The 14,737-nt window shown below is 54.1% G+C and overlaps 1 protein-coding gene across 2 annotated transcripts in view; it reads right to left on the bottom strand.

The window, feature by feature from the left end:
* Nucleotides 1-494: 494 nt before the first annotated feature.
* The window catches only part of LOC144947677 (MAP kinase-interacting serine/threonine-protein kinase 1-like), a 30,854-nt gene continuing 16,611 nt past the window's right edge, over nucleotides 495-14,737 (bottom strand). For both annotated transcript variants that reach the window (XM_078876947.1, XM_078876948.1), the window contains 8 exons: nucleotides 13,983-14,056; nucleotides 13,260-13,364; nucleotides 12,113-12,168; nucleotides 10,849-10,944; nucleotides 7,053-7,247; nucleotides 6,382-6,546; nucleotides 5,673-5,716; nucleotides 495-5,444 (listed from right to left, as the gene is read on the bottom strand). In XM_078876947.1, coding sequence (XP_078733073.1) covers nucleotides 5,087-5,444; nucleotides 5,673-5,716; nucleotides 6,382-6,546; nucleotides 7,053-7,247; nucleotides 10,849-10,944; nucleotides 12,113-12,168; nucleotides 13,260-13,364; nucleotides 13,983-14,056 — 1,093 coding nt within the window. In that variant the 3' untranslated portion in view covers nucleotides 495-5,086. The remainder of the gene's footprint in view (nucleotides 5,445-5,672; nucleotides 5,717-6,381; nucleotides 6,547-7,052; nucleotides 7,248-10,848; nucleotides 10,945-12,112; nucleotides 12,169-13,259; nucleotides 13,365-13,982; nucleotides 14,057-14,737) is intronic.

The raw sequence follows: 14,737 nt of genomic DNA, 5'->3' as shown, positions 1-14,737 counted from the left end.
GTATAGTAGCTACATATGTAGTAGCTACGGGCCTCGCATTTCCAAGGGCCCCTAAATGCTTCCAAGCTGTCAATTGCTGTTCAGCGATTCTGCACTTGCTCTATTGCTATAGTACTATACTCTGCCTTATACTTTTATGAACGACTGGGTGTTTACGGTTAGCGATTTGTCGTATTATCTGGCTATATAGAAAAAAAAACACAACTACTTTACTATGCAAGTATAAAAATGCATGTTTTTATTTTATTTTATTTAGGGCCCCTTTATAACATGTGCTCCAGGTCCCGCACTAGCTTAGTCCGGCACTGCTTGTGATGAACCAATGCTGCCGAAATGCCACTCCGAGAAGGCCGCGCGGGCGATGGGATGTGCAAAGTGTCGCGTGGAGGAGACGCAAATGCGCCATGGCCACGCAACTGCCCGTGCATCGACGCCACGTTACAACTCGCGTTCAAGCGATTCAACAAGAGATGGTCGCGCGCCGAGTCATTGGGTGGCTTTTGTATAAAATGTTTATTGTATAAAAGTCAGTAAAGTGCTCGTAAACAACACAAACGGCGGATTGGCGCGGCTGTCAGTCACGGCGAAGCGGAGCCCCGCAGAGAGCCGCCGCCGCCGCCACCACCACAACAACCTCTGTAAACACCACCCCGCGACGCGGCTGCGTGTTGAATGCTCTGCCTCGCTTATCGTGCTTCATACGCCACACCCCCCTCGCGCTCGCTCTCTCTCGCTCGCTCGCCCCACGTCCTTCGAACTGTGTCGTTGGAGCGAAGACGAGGGAGGGAGGGGGTGGGGATAATTAAACGTAAATTTGACCAAAATTTTTTTTATTTTCCGAGAATGCCGAGCGGCGGGGGGGGGGGCGGTCCGGCACCCAAATAAACTCTCCCCTCCAAAAAACAAAGCAGCGAGGGTCGAGGCGACCAGGCGATGGATGCCGGCCCCGCAAGACGCTCACCAACAACATCACGAGAGATCAAACTTGGGAACGGTGAAGGGGCCAGGTTGTTCGGGGTGGAACACCCTGGGTCAATGAGGGGGTGAGCGCTAACCCTAGCCACACTGGCTAACCAGACCCTACATCTACCCCCCCCCCCAGACTCTAACCAAATTAACCATCATTACCACTCGCTACCCCTTACACTAACCATGCTAGCCACTGAAACGACAACCCTATACTCTACTCTTAAACAAAACTAGCCAACCCAGACCCCCGATAGCCCTACCCCTAATACCAACCACACGAGCCAACTAAACGGAGCCTAAAACTACGAGCCATGAGCCGAAAAAACCCCAACCCTACCCCTGACCACGCGCTAGTCAACCAGAACCCCGACCCACAGACCCCTAGCTCACCCCAACTGGACTCCCCCCCCCCTGCCCGTCCCAATTTCCCACGTTCTCTCTGCGTTTCACTCTCGGATGCTCAAATGCGTTTTTTTTACCTCCCTCACTCCTTTTTTTTGTTGGGGGGTGAGGAGGGGGGGGCAAATTTTTTTTATAATTTGTAAGAAAACCAAAAAAAAAGTTCATTCAAAACCCGCCGGGCAAAAACGTCACAGCCGTCGTACGGCACCACGAAGAGCCCGTGACGACGACGACTTCGGCTTGCATTAGTTTCACACCCCGCGCCTGGCCTGGCCTGGGCTGGCCGCGCAGGGCACGGAGAGCGCGTGCGAAGGCCGCACTCGGGCGGAGGCCTCGACACCACCCTCCCCCTTCCCTCCCTCAAACAACGTGGGAAGTAGTTGGGGCTTTGCTACCCCCCCCACGTCCCCCCACGCAGCTATCACTTAGACTTCTCTTGCACCTCGCTCGACACTGGTTTCTGTACGGCGTCTTGACAAGATGGGGGGAGGGCAACTTGCATGTAGACGCCATGCAAAAAATTCCACGCTGTGTTGTACAAGTCGGCACCCACACCACTTGAGCTTCTTTAGGTTGGCACCACTGCCGGCATCATCGCGCAAGACACCCCCCCCCCTCTCTCCACTCCCATTTCGGGGGGGGGGGGGGGCGGAGAGTCTCCAAGGCAGCAGAGTAACCCTCGCCCTGCATCACAACGGCTCCACAGAAGTGGATGTCAAAGAACTAGTTTCGAAGTCGCTTAAATTGCCTCTCGCGCACACGGGAGTGTCTGTCGCATGCCAAATCAACGGTTACTCCCTCAAGCGCTGCAATCTTCGCGAGGATTAAAAATTGGCAACGCAAATTAAGCAATGGGGGGAATTCTGCTCAAGTCATTCGTCATCAGGCAGACGCCTTCAACTCTATACGCTTGAGAACCCAGTTTAAATCGCAGCAGCGGTGGTAACCACGCGAGGTTGAACGCGTGCCGATTCACCGGGGTAGCGGAGCTTGCAAGCACCACGCAGGCTTGAGGATGCTCTTCGCGCGTTAACGGGAGTGCTGAAAGCGGCTTGGGAGGATGAGCATAGCGCTTCTTAAAATGCGCGTGCGCGCACGCATCGATGGCTCCCAATGTTTGTCAAAAGCCAAAGTGATCTCCCTGCTCAACTTGAGCATTGAAGGCCGGGTGCTTCTCTCGTCACAGCTCTGAGCCAGGAGTGGAAATTCCACGTTCCTATGGCAAGGGCACCCACCAGTGATCTTCCCCACACAATGGCGATGGGCCGAGTGAATCTCCCCAGGCAGGGTGTGAACTCGCAGCGAGCTTCCTCGAGAGCGCGCCGCTCGCTCTGCCGCCCGAGCTTCCACCTGGCCGCATGTCCACGCCCGAGTGTGGGTCCGGGTTCTGTGCAGCGATGAGACTCCATTACCGTGGAACCAACCACAGCAGCATTCCAAACAGTTCTGAACTATCGTCACTTACACACGCGCACACGCGCTGTAGTCTATTTAGTCTTATCGACTCTTGGGCAAGTGATGTTAGCGAGCACCTACTAAGGCTGGCAACGTCACTTGACAGGGGTGGCCAGAACCACTTCTGGCCACCTTTGTATTCCCAGTGCTAATGTTCACATACCACAACAGATACTTAAGGCTGCGCTGAACTAGGGCAGGGTACGCACTGGTTTCACTGCCAATGTGCGTGGCCAGGAATCGAACCCAGGTCTACCGCGCCATAGCTCAGCGTGAGCAGCGTTGCCTCATCACTGCCCACACACATTCACAAACACACACACATACATACACACACACACATTCGCAAACACACGGGCGAGCCGGGTAGAGACTGGCTCACCAGAATCATCATCCCCGCCAAGTCTCAGTGTCTCGACATCACGAGGCCACCCGCTGCCAAGACAGCCACAGAACCAGCCTAGGCCCGCGGCAACACAAATCACCAAGCTCGCAGGCAAAGCAATCGTCCAGCCAAGTCACACCAGCCACGTCAATGGCAGCACAGCTTTAAGTGTCGGCAGGAAGCGATACAAATTGTCCGCGTCATTTCGTAGAGACCCCTATTGTCTGGGAAAGCCTCGCCACCGACTCGCTTTCCGGAGGGCCTTGCCTCGCGACGCGCGGCCGATTACTTTTTAACGAGCGTTGCGCGCACGTGGGATTTAAACCGCAGGTAACCCAACTTGCACACCTGCAGGACAGCGTGCAAAAAAACGTCCGCAGACCGAACGGCTAATTGCTGCGAAGGCGGCGGCGGCACAGCAAGCGGGCTTGCTGAACCACCGTCAAATTTTTTTTTGTTTGGCCACCTCGGAAGTCCGGTGGGGCCGGCGTAGTCGCCGCACGCGACAATCTCCGCGGCGGCTGCGACCGAGACGCGGCGCGCTCTCGGGAGAGCCCGCGACGGCGCCAATCGGCCCTCGGCGCCATCGCCGCGAGCCGAGGGGGGGGGGGCACCGCTGCGCCATTGCATAGGAATGTCACCGCCCGGAGCGCGAGCCGGAACAACGGGGATGAGCGCGAGTCCTCCGGCCCAACCCACGCGCCGCCAGCGAAGCACGATAACGACGACGACGACGACGATAATGCCACCACTCTCCTCTGCTCTCGGTGCTCACGGTTTACGTCGCGCGCCTCTTTCGCGCGAGCGAAATCAAAAACTTTAGAACATCCGGAGAGAGCTCGTAAAATAAAATATCGAAAATTATAACACTTAAATTTATAGCCATACTTTGTTTGGACTGATATACATGTAAAAAAAAAACACAAATTATGAAAATAATAATAATGGTTTTGACAACAAACACGAACCCAGCGTCGTGGTACTGGGGGAGGAGGACTCACAAGGGGCCACGGGGGCGAGGGCGATCACACCACGGCCAAGAAAACACCACCACAAATGGTCAACAGCTGGCTTTGTATTAACGGCGGAGCGAGCACCTCTACGCTGTTGACCACAGCGCGGCACTGGAGCCAGGCCTCCGAGGCCCCAGGGGGAAAAACACAAACGGTGAGCAGCTCAAAACCTCGGCCGGCTCCGTCATCGTTAGCTTACCCCAAATATAATTTTATATAATTAGCACGCAACCTCTCTTTCATCTGTACAAACGCCAAACGCCTCCGCCAATGTTATTCTCAAATCAAGACAAAGTTTCCGCTTGACAATAACGAGCGACTATTTTCCGCACAGAGCCGCCTCGTCGCACCTCCCATCTGTCAGTTTGCCCCCAGTGGCATCTTGGCACAATTCTATTTTTTCCATACGAGGTCCCTAGGCCCGGAACTTGAAAGCCAAGCTCCCTAACGCTGCCACGTCCGGTGGCCTCGCTCTGCATTAAACGAGAATCACCGCTGGCACTGGGTTGGGAGGCTCCGACCCGACCCATCTCCCTCTTCTCCGCCAGAGCGCTGCCTTCACGATGGTGGGGAGGGTAGGAGGGGGGGGCGGTGGTATTAAAGCTCTGAGCGCAGCGCCGGATAACGAGGAGACGAAACTTCGGGGGACGTGAAAACTTCCGTGTGCAGACCCCAATCAAACAAAAGGCACAAACCCAAAGAAGTGCTAGACCAGGGGGGGGGGGGGGATGTCAGTGCCACAATAAATTCATGAATTCAAAACGCAAACTGCGGGAGTGGAAGGTTGGGGGGGGGGGGGGGGGCAAGGAATTTACGGCCACGACGCCGTGCCAGGCCGGACCCGGGAGGAGAAGCCGCCGTGCTAGGAGGCTACCCCGACCAGGCCGAGCGCCGCGTCGTGCAGCAGCGGAGGGCCGCTGCTGCCGCCGCGTTGCTGCTGCTGCTGCTGCTGCTCCCCCCGCATGGACGCCCGGCGCTTGGCCAGCCGCGACTTGGACGGGGGGGAGAGGCTGAAGGGGCAGAACGGCCGCGTGGCCGGCGGCCGTGACAACGGGGGCCGGGATCTGGGGCTGCCGGGGAAACAGGCGCCCACCACCCCGCCCCACCCGTCGTCCTCCTCCTCTTCCTCTTCCTCCTCCTCGCCGCCGCGCTGGTCCAGCCGCCGGGTCACGGCGACGGCGTCGGCGGTGAACCGAGTGAGGTCCTTGGCGCTGGCGTTCCTGCGCGTGAGGGGGGGGGGGGACGAGAGGCGGGCCCGTGAGAATGTTTTATTTTTAAAAAAAAAACGGCGATTGTTTTTGGTTACTAAATAAAATTAAACGAACGGCAGGAGCGTTGCCATTCGAGCACTACAACGGGGTGCCTGGTTGTCGTGCAGACCGGCGCCCGTCACAGCAATGTAGAATTTCTGGCAGTGGCTTGTTAATTCTGGTGCCCTGGGTTCTCACCTGAGTAGAAGCTGCGGGGTGGACAGCGTCTGGCGAGGGGCGTCCTGCAAAGACAAACATCCCCCAACTTCAGCACAAACTCCTCCACGGGGGCACGCACACAAAAAGACAAAGATCCCCCGTATAGCCTTAACAGACTGTAGGGGCAAGTGTTGTTAGCGAGCACCTATGAAGGCCGGAACGGTACACGAGGGGGTGGGTGGCCAGCACCACACCTTTGTCTCCCTAGTGGCAATGTTTACACACCACACAAGGTACTCATTTGAGGCCGAGTCGACCTAGGGGAGGCCCGGGACCAGTTCAGATAATCGTCACTGGTGTTGGCCGTGAGCGGGAATCAAACTCGTGTCGACGGGTTCATAGCGCAGCGCGCTAACCGCTACACTATCGTTGCAATGGTAATAATTAAACATTTCATCTGGACAATTTAGCAAGGCTATTATAAGAGACTGGTTAAAGAGACTACGTGAGGGTATTCCCAAGGGACAGCGAAGCGAGGGAAAGCAGCCGAATGGGAAGTGTTGCAACCTGCAGTGTTGGTGGCTGAACAGTGTGGACGAGACAAAACGGTCAGTGTCTTGTCGACCAAGTCCACAAATGGTGGCAGAGGAATACATGAGAAGTTCACTGGAACGTGTCAATCCGCTGCTCGATGAGGGCTTCCCCCCCATGCCTTGCGCGTGTGTGCGTGCCATCGTGCGCCGCTCACCCCAGCCACCCACGGGTGCCGCAGCACCTGCGCGGCGCTGAGCCGGGCCTTGGCGTCGGGCAGCAGCAGGTGGGAGATGAGGTGCTTGGCGGCAGCCGAGACGTTCTTCCAGTCCTTCTCTGGGAAGCAGTAGTGCCCGGCCTGGATGCGCTCAAACAGCATCGTCTGCGCGCACACACGCACACCCGACACGCAATGCTGTGGGCAGGGCCGCGTGCGGTTCCAGGACGCGTGCACGCACACACACACACACACTGCACCTGATACAAGTCGCTGTAAAGCAGTTAGGGGGGTTGAGGATCCAGCACTTGGATTACTTTCACTCATCAGCGGTCAGCCACCTCCTTTCCCGTCTGTCGCTGCTATCATGGTTACCGTTCCCCACGAACATCACCCGTTGATTCCTCCACCCATGTTGAAGACTCAGGTCTACCAGACACTGTCCGTTTCATTTAATCTGCACTGCAGGTCACAACACTACCCCTCGCTCACCCACCACACTGCAGGCGAGAACACTTTCCGCTTCCTCCTTCCGCTCTCGAATTCCATCCCACCGTCTGTTTTCACAAGCCATCGCAATAACCTTGCCCCGGTCACAAGAAGCGTGCGAATCGCTAACCATTACCATCTCCACCCACCCGTACACACACACACACACACGCAGGCCGTACCTGGCAGGCGTGGCACGCCTCCCCGCGCTCCCAGCCGCAATCGCTGCCGCAATTCCCAACGAAGGGCGGCGAGCCGCTGAGCATGATGTAGAGGATGACCCCGAGGCTCCACAGGTCGCAGCGCTTGTCGTAGATGGAGGCTTCCTCGCTGAACGCCTCCACCACCTCGGGGGCCATGAATTCTGCAGAGCCACACTGTGGGACCCAACGGCACATCGTCGCGCCGTGGTTACTCATCGGCCCACCGGGATTCTCTCCCCACATCGCCGGCACTTACGTACGGTCGTCGGTAACATTTCGGCCGGCGACAAACAACCACGGACGCACCACCGCAGACAGACACGGGCTGTTACCCCACCACCACGCAAATCCCACCACAAGCAGCAAGCACAACAGATCAGAATCAGAAAGGGGTTTTATTCGCCATGAAAGTTCGCACAGACAAGGAATTTACTTTGGCCGGAAGGTGCATACATTCAACATATAGGAATCTTAAATAAGCGATTCCTCTCCAACCCCCAGCCCAGACAGCATCCCCACGGTGCGCGCGCGTGGGTTAGCGCTGCGAGCTGCTCACCGGCCGCTAGGCGGCGTGGAGGGCCCATCTTTGCCGTGTGTCCGGCTGGTGCCCGTGCGTCAACGCACCGACCGGCGCGTGGGGAGTAAACGGAGCCAGCCGCCGCAGTCGACTTACAAGCAGCGCAACGACGGCCGGAGCTCAACGCTTTTAAGAAGCGGTTGCTCAACTCGTGCACAGCGGCCACACTCATCCCGCTATAAACATCTCCGTGGGGAAGGCGTAGAGCCTGCAGATTGGGCCCCTGTGCAACTCCCGCTCGCGGCGCTTGTTAGCGACGATGCCGTCGTGGCAAGCTTGGTTTTTACATCTTCACGAAAAGAGTTTGCGAGCGCTCGTCGATTGGGACGGGCCTTGGGGCAGGACACGTCGCCACGGGGATCAAGGCCGACGGTCAAGAAGAGTGGCCACGCGCGGACGAGTTCGAGGGGACATCCACCGTTGAGATGGAGTGATTAAAATCGACTAGTGTGCAGGTGCGAGTTCTAGTGAGCATTGAGTCTCAAATAAATGTACTCTGTGCGTGCCAACCTCTTGTCCTTTCTAGAAAAGGCGTAAAATAAAAAACTCGGCACTTCCTTCCAACGGTGCCCACTCCCCCAAGCACACACACACAAAAGACAAAGACCCCACCCCGTATAGTCTTAACAGCCTCTTGGGGCAAGTGCTGTTAGTGAGCACATATTGAAGGGCAGCACGGTACACGAGGGTTGTGGGTGGCAAGCACCCTGCCCGACCGCCTTTGTCTCCGGAGTGGCAATGTTTACAGCAGACCAGGTACTCAGAGGCTCGGTCAACCAAAGGGAGGCCCCAGGACCGGTTCATATAATCGTCATTGGTTTTGGCCACGAGTGGGAGTCGAACTCGGATGGCCGGATTCGTAGTGCAGCACGCTAACCACTGCGCCACCGCTCCTCACACAGACACACGAGCATGAATGCAGCGGTGTTTGCAAGGCTTCACTGTGGAATGGGGAACTCTCGCTGTGGTTTGTGTTTGCGGCTCCGAGCGGACGCTGATCAGTGTTCATCTCGTTTATAGATTCCGGTACGAGCCAGAGAACTCACACACGCACCCATCCATCCTCGCCACACTCGCACCCATCCCTCCTTCCCTCCCCACCACACTCACGCTAAACAACCATCCCTCCTAACAACATATCCTCACACCCATCCCTTCCCACCACACTCACATAAACCGAGACAAGTGTGGTGAGAGCAGGCCCCTATTAAGGCCAACAGCACGTGGGGATTGCAATGCTAGCACAATGCCTGACCACCTTTGAATCCCACCCCCCCCTTCCTGCGCTGACGTTCACACTTCGCAGCAGCGGGTACTTTTCAAGCTGGATAAACTTGGCAAAAGGGCCCGGATAAAAATGTGTGACCAATGCGAGCCTTAGCCATTAGCGTACTGGAAATAAACCTACCAGCCACACACAAGCATGCAAAACACAGAGTGCACATAACGGCCATGTAACAGGCCGAAGTGTTGTTTTACTTATTTTCGTTGTTTTGTTTTTTGGCCGCAGAACTTTTTGACACAAACTTCCATCACTGGCTCCACACAGACTCGTCCACCACCCCCTTTATCCCCCTCCCCTGCCCTCCCCCACCCCAGTCCCTGTTCCACCCACCCACCCAGCTCAGCCATCTGTGCCCAGAGCAGAATCCCCTCCCACTCCTCCCCCCACCAGCAGCAGCAGCAGCAAACACAGGCCACTTGCCCGCCCTCCTGCTTCGACCACCCAATCAGAGGCGCTCGCTGCGAGACACAACAGCGCAGCTGCCAGGACGCACGTACTACACAAGAGCACACACACACAGAGCTCTGGTTCAATCCGGCTGAGATCCAGTCACATCCCAAAGTTTCTCTCCCTCCCCCGTCAGCCCTCACCCCCCTCTCCTCAAGCTGCACGACCACCAATTCAACTCCCGGCCTCCACACAATGCCTGCGGCGTGTGCACTTGCTGGCACAAGTGCCGTGTTGGCGAGCGCCTACCAAAAAAGGCAATTGTGGCGTATGCGATGACAGCGGTGTGGCCAACATCACGCCCGGCCGCATTTGTCTCTCCACCATTCACGTTTACCCACTCGTTTTAAAGCCCGAGTTGACCCGGGAAAAGTAAAATTACGTGCCGCCGATGTAAGCTGTGGCCCGGACTGGAACTCAGGCCTGCAGGTACATTGTGCAGTGCATTAACTATTACACGACTTACCCTCCCCACCACCTCCCTGCACAACTGAATGCCAACGCAGCAATTGACCGACTCCCATTAAATCCTTCCACAGCCACCCCCACGCATCTCCCCCACCCCTCCTCCCTCTCTCCCGCTCTCGCCTGCCTCACCCTCCCCATGGCCCTAGCAGCAGATGTTGCGTATTAACGCGACGGGGAAACAAAGAGAGGGGCGCCTGCACAGCTTGCGCATGAGCCGAGGGCTCGTGCGTCACGCGCCCCCTGTGAACGCCTCCCTGTGCTATGCAACATTCCTACAGAAACAAAATATGTTTTTCTCCAGCCAAAGCTATCGGCCATTGGGCGGCTCGCAGGCTGCGAGGGAAAAGTGTCGAGTTGCGAGTAACCGCGGCCTTGACTGGAGACAACGCAAATCCCAGAGAATGTTGCGCGACAGCCTCCCATGATGCACTGCTGCCGATTCACAACGCTGCGCATTTCTAATTTAAATCTCTGTCAGTTTGACCGTTTTTCAATTATTTGATTGACAAAAAAAACGCCCAAATAAACCACATGCAGCTGCACAACCCAGAGCCACACAAACCACGAAGTTCTCCCTGTTGCCCACACGGGTTGCTGAGCAAGTGCGAGCACTTGCCAGCACGGTATGAATGTTGAAAGTCTTTCACACCGTACGTAGTCAACCGTGCTAAAATCGGGCAGTACACAAGGTGGACAGACACCACGACGACCCGGCCACCTTTGTTTCACCAGTGGTGCTGTTACACACAACAGTACACTCATTTATGACCGAGCCGACCTAATGCAGGCCCAGGAACAGTTAAAATATTCCTCAATATTGGGCAAGAGCAGGAATTGAATGTGCCTCGCCAGGTGAGTAGCAGTGCACTGCTAACCACTGCACTACCAAATACACACACCCAAAAGCAAGCGACACACACACAAACGCAGACATGTGATGGTTGGATGGAAGGGATGGTGGCGAGGGAGGCGCATGTGGGAGGGGTGCGTGTGCTCACCGGGGTGAGCAGCTCAGGGGTTGTGACGGGCGAACAGGCACTGCTCAGCTTCATGCTGCTCCCCAGGTCAAAGTCACAAATCTTGACGGGCGAAACCTGCGCCCAGGAAACGCGACGACAACGCGCAGGAGGTGAACAACCGGCAAGAGCAATCGACAAGACTGGGGCGCGCACAGATGAACCACCTGCGTGCCCCATCTCCCAGGAGAGGTCAAATTTGGCATCGCCAAGTGGAGCAGCCGGCGATCGCTGCGATCGACGGTGGCACCCAAACTAGCCGCTCTGCTACAGACAGTAGCCACGCCAACGAGCCGAGGCCGCGCCTTCCTCGCGGGTCACGCACCGCGGCTGCGTGGTCCAGGCTGTCACGAGTATAATTATTATAATAAAACATCAAGTCATGGCTTCGCGAGAGACTTGGCGCCCTGGTGACACCACATTGGTGCGATGTTTGCAAGGCGTTAAATTTGCCAACAAGAGACTGCTTTAATTCTAGATTTGAAGCTTTCGTGACTGCAAGGATTCATACTCTTAGGTTCTTTCGGTAAAGTCACGTAGGTAAAAAATCTAATTAAAAGTTAATAAAAGTAATAATGGAAATATTTATTGCCATTATTACTTTTATTAACTTTTAATTTTTTTTGGTTAAGTTTTTTAGTTAATAAAAGTAATAATGGAACTATTTATTTCCATTATTACTTTTATTAACTTTAAATTTAATTTTTTACCTACGTGACTTTACCGAAAGAACCTTAGAGTAGGAGACTGCTTGCTGCTGCTGTGGTTTTGGTCACGTTAGAACCATCCCACCAAACAGCAATCTGGCAAAGGCAACTGCGGCGCTAGTGGGCGGACGACCGAAATGAAGTTGGCGGTGGCGGCACGTGCATGGAGATTCATTACGATTATGCTGAACGACCCAAGAAAGCCTCACAGCTTTAAGGCCAAGATTTTTCCAGTCGGAGGCGATGTTGCTATGTGCAATCCCAGAGGAAGCCAATGCAGAACAAGGGGGAGAACGTACAAACACAAAGGGCACCCGAGAGTTGGGAACTGAACTCACGCGTGTTACCACTGTGACCCTCTGCCCTCGAAAATACAGAACCATGGGCCAAAAGACGATTTATGATGACGATTGCAAAGTGAAGTCTGTGCCCGACAGTCGATTTAAAAGGGATCTCGAACCAAGCACACAGCCTGGGTGTGTGCGGCTACGAGCAGGACGACGGGCGGTTGTGTTTGTACGTGATAGCCGAGCGGGTACCTGGTGGGGATTTTCGCACAGAATGTTCTCCGGTTTAAGGTCACGGTGCGCAATTCCTGGAAACAAGAGCGACGGGGAACGGAACATTAAAATAACATTTTTGTTGCAGGGTCAGCATGGTCAACAAACAGGTGAGAGGTCGACAACTTCAGGCGAATGCGGTCTTGAAAAAGCGACAGCCTTGTGTATCTCCCCCCCCGCCACCCCAGCCCACACTGCTCCAGTTGAATGACTCTTGGCACGATGACAGTGTGAGCTTTGCCCTGCACGCTCTTCTGAATTATCAAAATCATCGTCTCTCTACGCTTTCGCTATCTGCGTTTGCTTCGTCCACTTTGGTCGCGGGACGAAGATTATCCCCCCCCCCCCCCGTTGGCAACTCTCGCAGACCAATCGTGGCAAAATGGCTTCCACGTCACACTGACAGTCGCTCAGCGACTTGCGAGGGTACTTGAATGTCGCCGTCTCTATCCACACTACAATGCCACCACCTTCACTCTCTATGGAGTGTCGGTGACATCACCACAGCGCTTGTGCCAGGCTAGATGCACTGAGGCCACAATAACACTCAAAATACTCACCCACCCCGCTCACCACACTGCAGGTCTCACACCATTTCTCTTTCTGCTTCTACCCTCACCACTGCTCACTTTGGAATTACCTCGAATAGTGACTGGGCTGAAACCATCAACTCCCTGCACGAGAGAACCAGATTCCGATTTAAAGCTTTCATGACTGCAGGGATTCGTCTTCTTGGTTCTTTCGGTAAAGTCACGTAGAGTGGAAATAATAAAATAATAATACAAAATTCCCATTCTACGTGACTTTACCAAAAGAACCAAGAAGAACCAGATTCATTTCTTCAACCTCAGGGTGATGGGCCGAAAATGTAATCGTCACCTTGAGTCAATCTCTGTTAAAATCGGGTGAAACTCTCAAAACTTCTAAGCTGCGAGGTAGCCAGCAGCTGGCAATCAAGCATGTTGAGGGTGGCAACCAATCCCACAAGGATCTTAGAAGGCATCCATGCACACTCCAAGGTGATGTTCTTTTTTCTCTTTCCAGGTTCTCGGCTTTCCTCGTTTAAAAGAAGCTATCGGCTAAACATCGAGGGCAGGACCCTCCTAAAGGACTCGGCGAGACGTACCCTTCTGGTGCAGGAAGTGGAGGGCGGTGGCGATGTCGCGTACCACCTCGCTCGCCTCCTGCTCGCTGAAGTGGCCTCGGCGCTGGATTTGGGCCAAAACGGTTCCTGCAGAGGAGGCCGCACAACCAGGCACAGCATGAACACCACTTGCCAACCACGTGCTGGGTTTCCACAGCCAATATTAAGGGCTATTGCGATTCAATGGACTTTTTGGATGGAATACATGATCTTTCGTCATGTAACGCGCAACCACCCAACATAGCCAAACAAAGTACATCGTCAGCCCAAAATATTTTTTTTTCTAACGCAACAGTAAGTTGGGAGAACACTAACAATTGGCACATTAAAACGCTTGCGCACATTTTTATGTTTGGCTGTCGGGTGATCAAGGGTTACAAGACAAAAATGTGGCCATATAATTAGATGGCCAGAGCCAAAAATAGGATACGAATCATGATGGTTTAGTTTTCATAAAAACTGCTATTCATGCAAATCGCATCTGAAAAACACTGTCCAGTTTGCAACGTGCGCAGTTCCTACGCGGAGGGGGTGGGGGAAACCAGACGCATGCTTGGAGCTGGTCACATATCGGGGCGAGTAATTTGCCAAGAATTTAGGATCCAATTTTTTTTACATTTGGCCAACTCCATCAATCATACAGAACCGCTCTCTAGTTTTAACCACGCACAGCCGTCAGTTGATGCATTACGAATGCTAACTCACCTCCTCTCATCTTTTCAAACACCAGGTAGAAGCGGTCGTCCTCCTCGAAAAATTCAATCAGCTGCAGGATGTTGCTGCCAAGACAACGTTTACAACATTCATATGGCGGTCGTAATCAAACGCAAGCAAAGAAGTCGAAGCCATTTTCCTGCTCAATTGAGCAGGGGTGGTGCTGCTTCTCTTTCACGTTAATAGCCCTGAGCCATTGGAGGATGTTCCACATTCCTATGGCAGGTGCTAGTCCATCGGTAGAATACCGTTGACTTCCCAGTGTGGTAATAATTTTAATTGAACCCAGAGGAACGATGGGCTGAAATCAACCAAATCAACCCCCAACCAGGGATTTCAACTCACAACCTTCCGATTGAGAGCCACTCTCTACCACAAAGCCATAAACATCTGAATACAACAATGATTTAAATTGGCACAGGAAAGCCTCATTCGAGTCTTAAGGACTCTTTGGAGGGTGCTGCGCAAGGGCATTTCGACACCTTTTTGATCAGGCATTTTAGTTTCAAAATGGGGCAAGCGGCATTTTTTAGTGAACAGCAATCAACACAAATGCAGCAATGTGGGCAATTACATCAAGTGTCAGGAGCTGAAAAGCAGAGCTTAAATTTCGATTTAAAGCTTTCGTGACAGCAAGGATTCATCTTCTTGGTTCTTTCGGCAAAGTTACACATTCCACAAGTAGTGACTAATCCCATATCTGCATTTTCCATAAATATGCAAAATTTATCTTGATATGCAAATCC

Source organism: Lampetra fluviatilis, chromosome 46 (assembly GCF_964198595.1).
Source record: "Lampetra fluviatilis chromosome 46, kcLamFluv1.1, whole genome shotgun sequence".
Lineage (NCBI taxonomy): Eukaryota > Metazoa > Chordata > Hyperoartia > Petromyzontiformes > Petromyzontidae > Lampetra > Lampetra fluviatilis.
The sequence above is the reverse complement of the archived record's forward strand: the minus strand, read 5'-3'. Positions and strand labels throughout refer to the sequence as shown.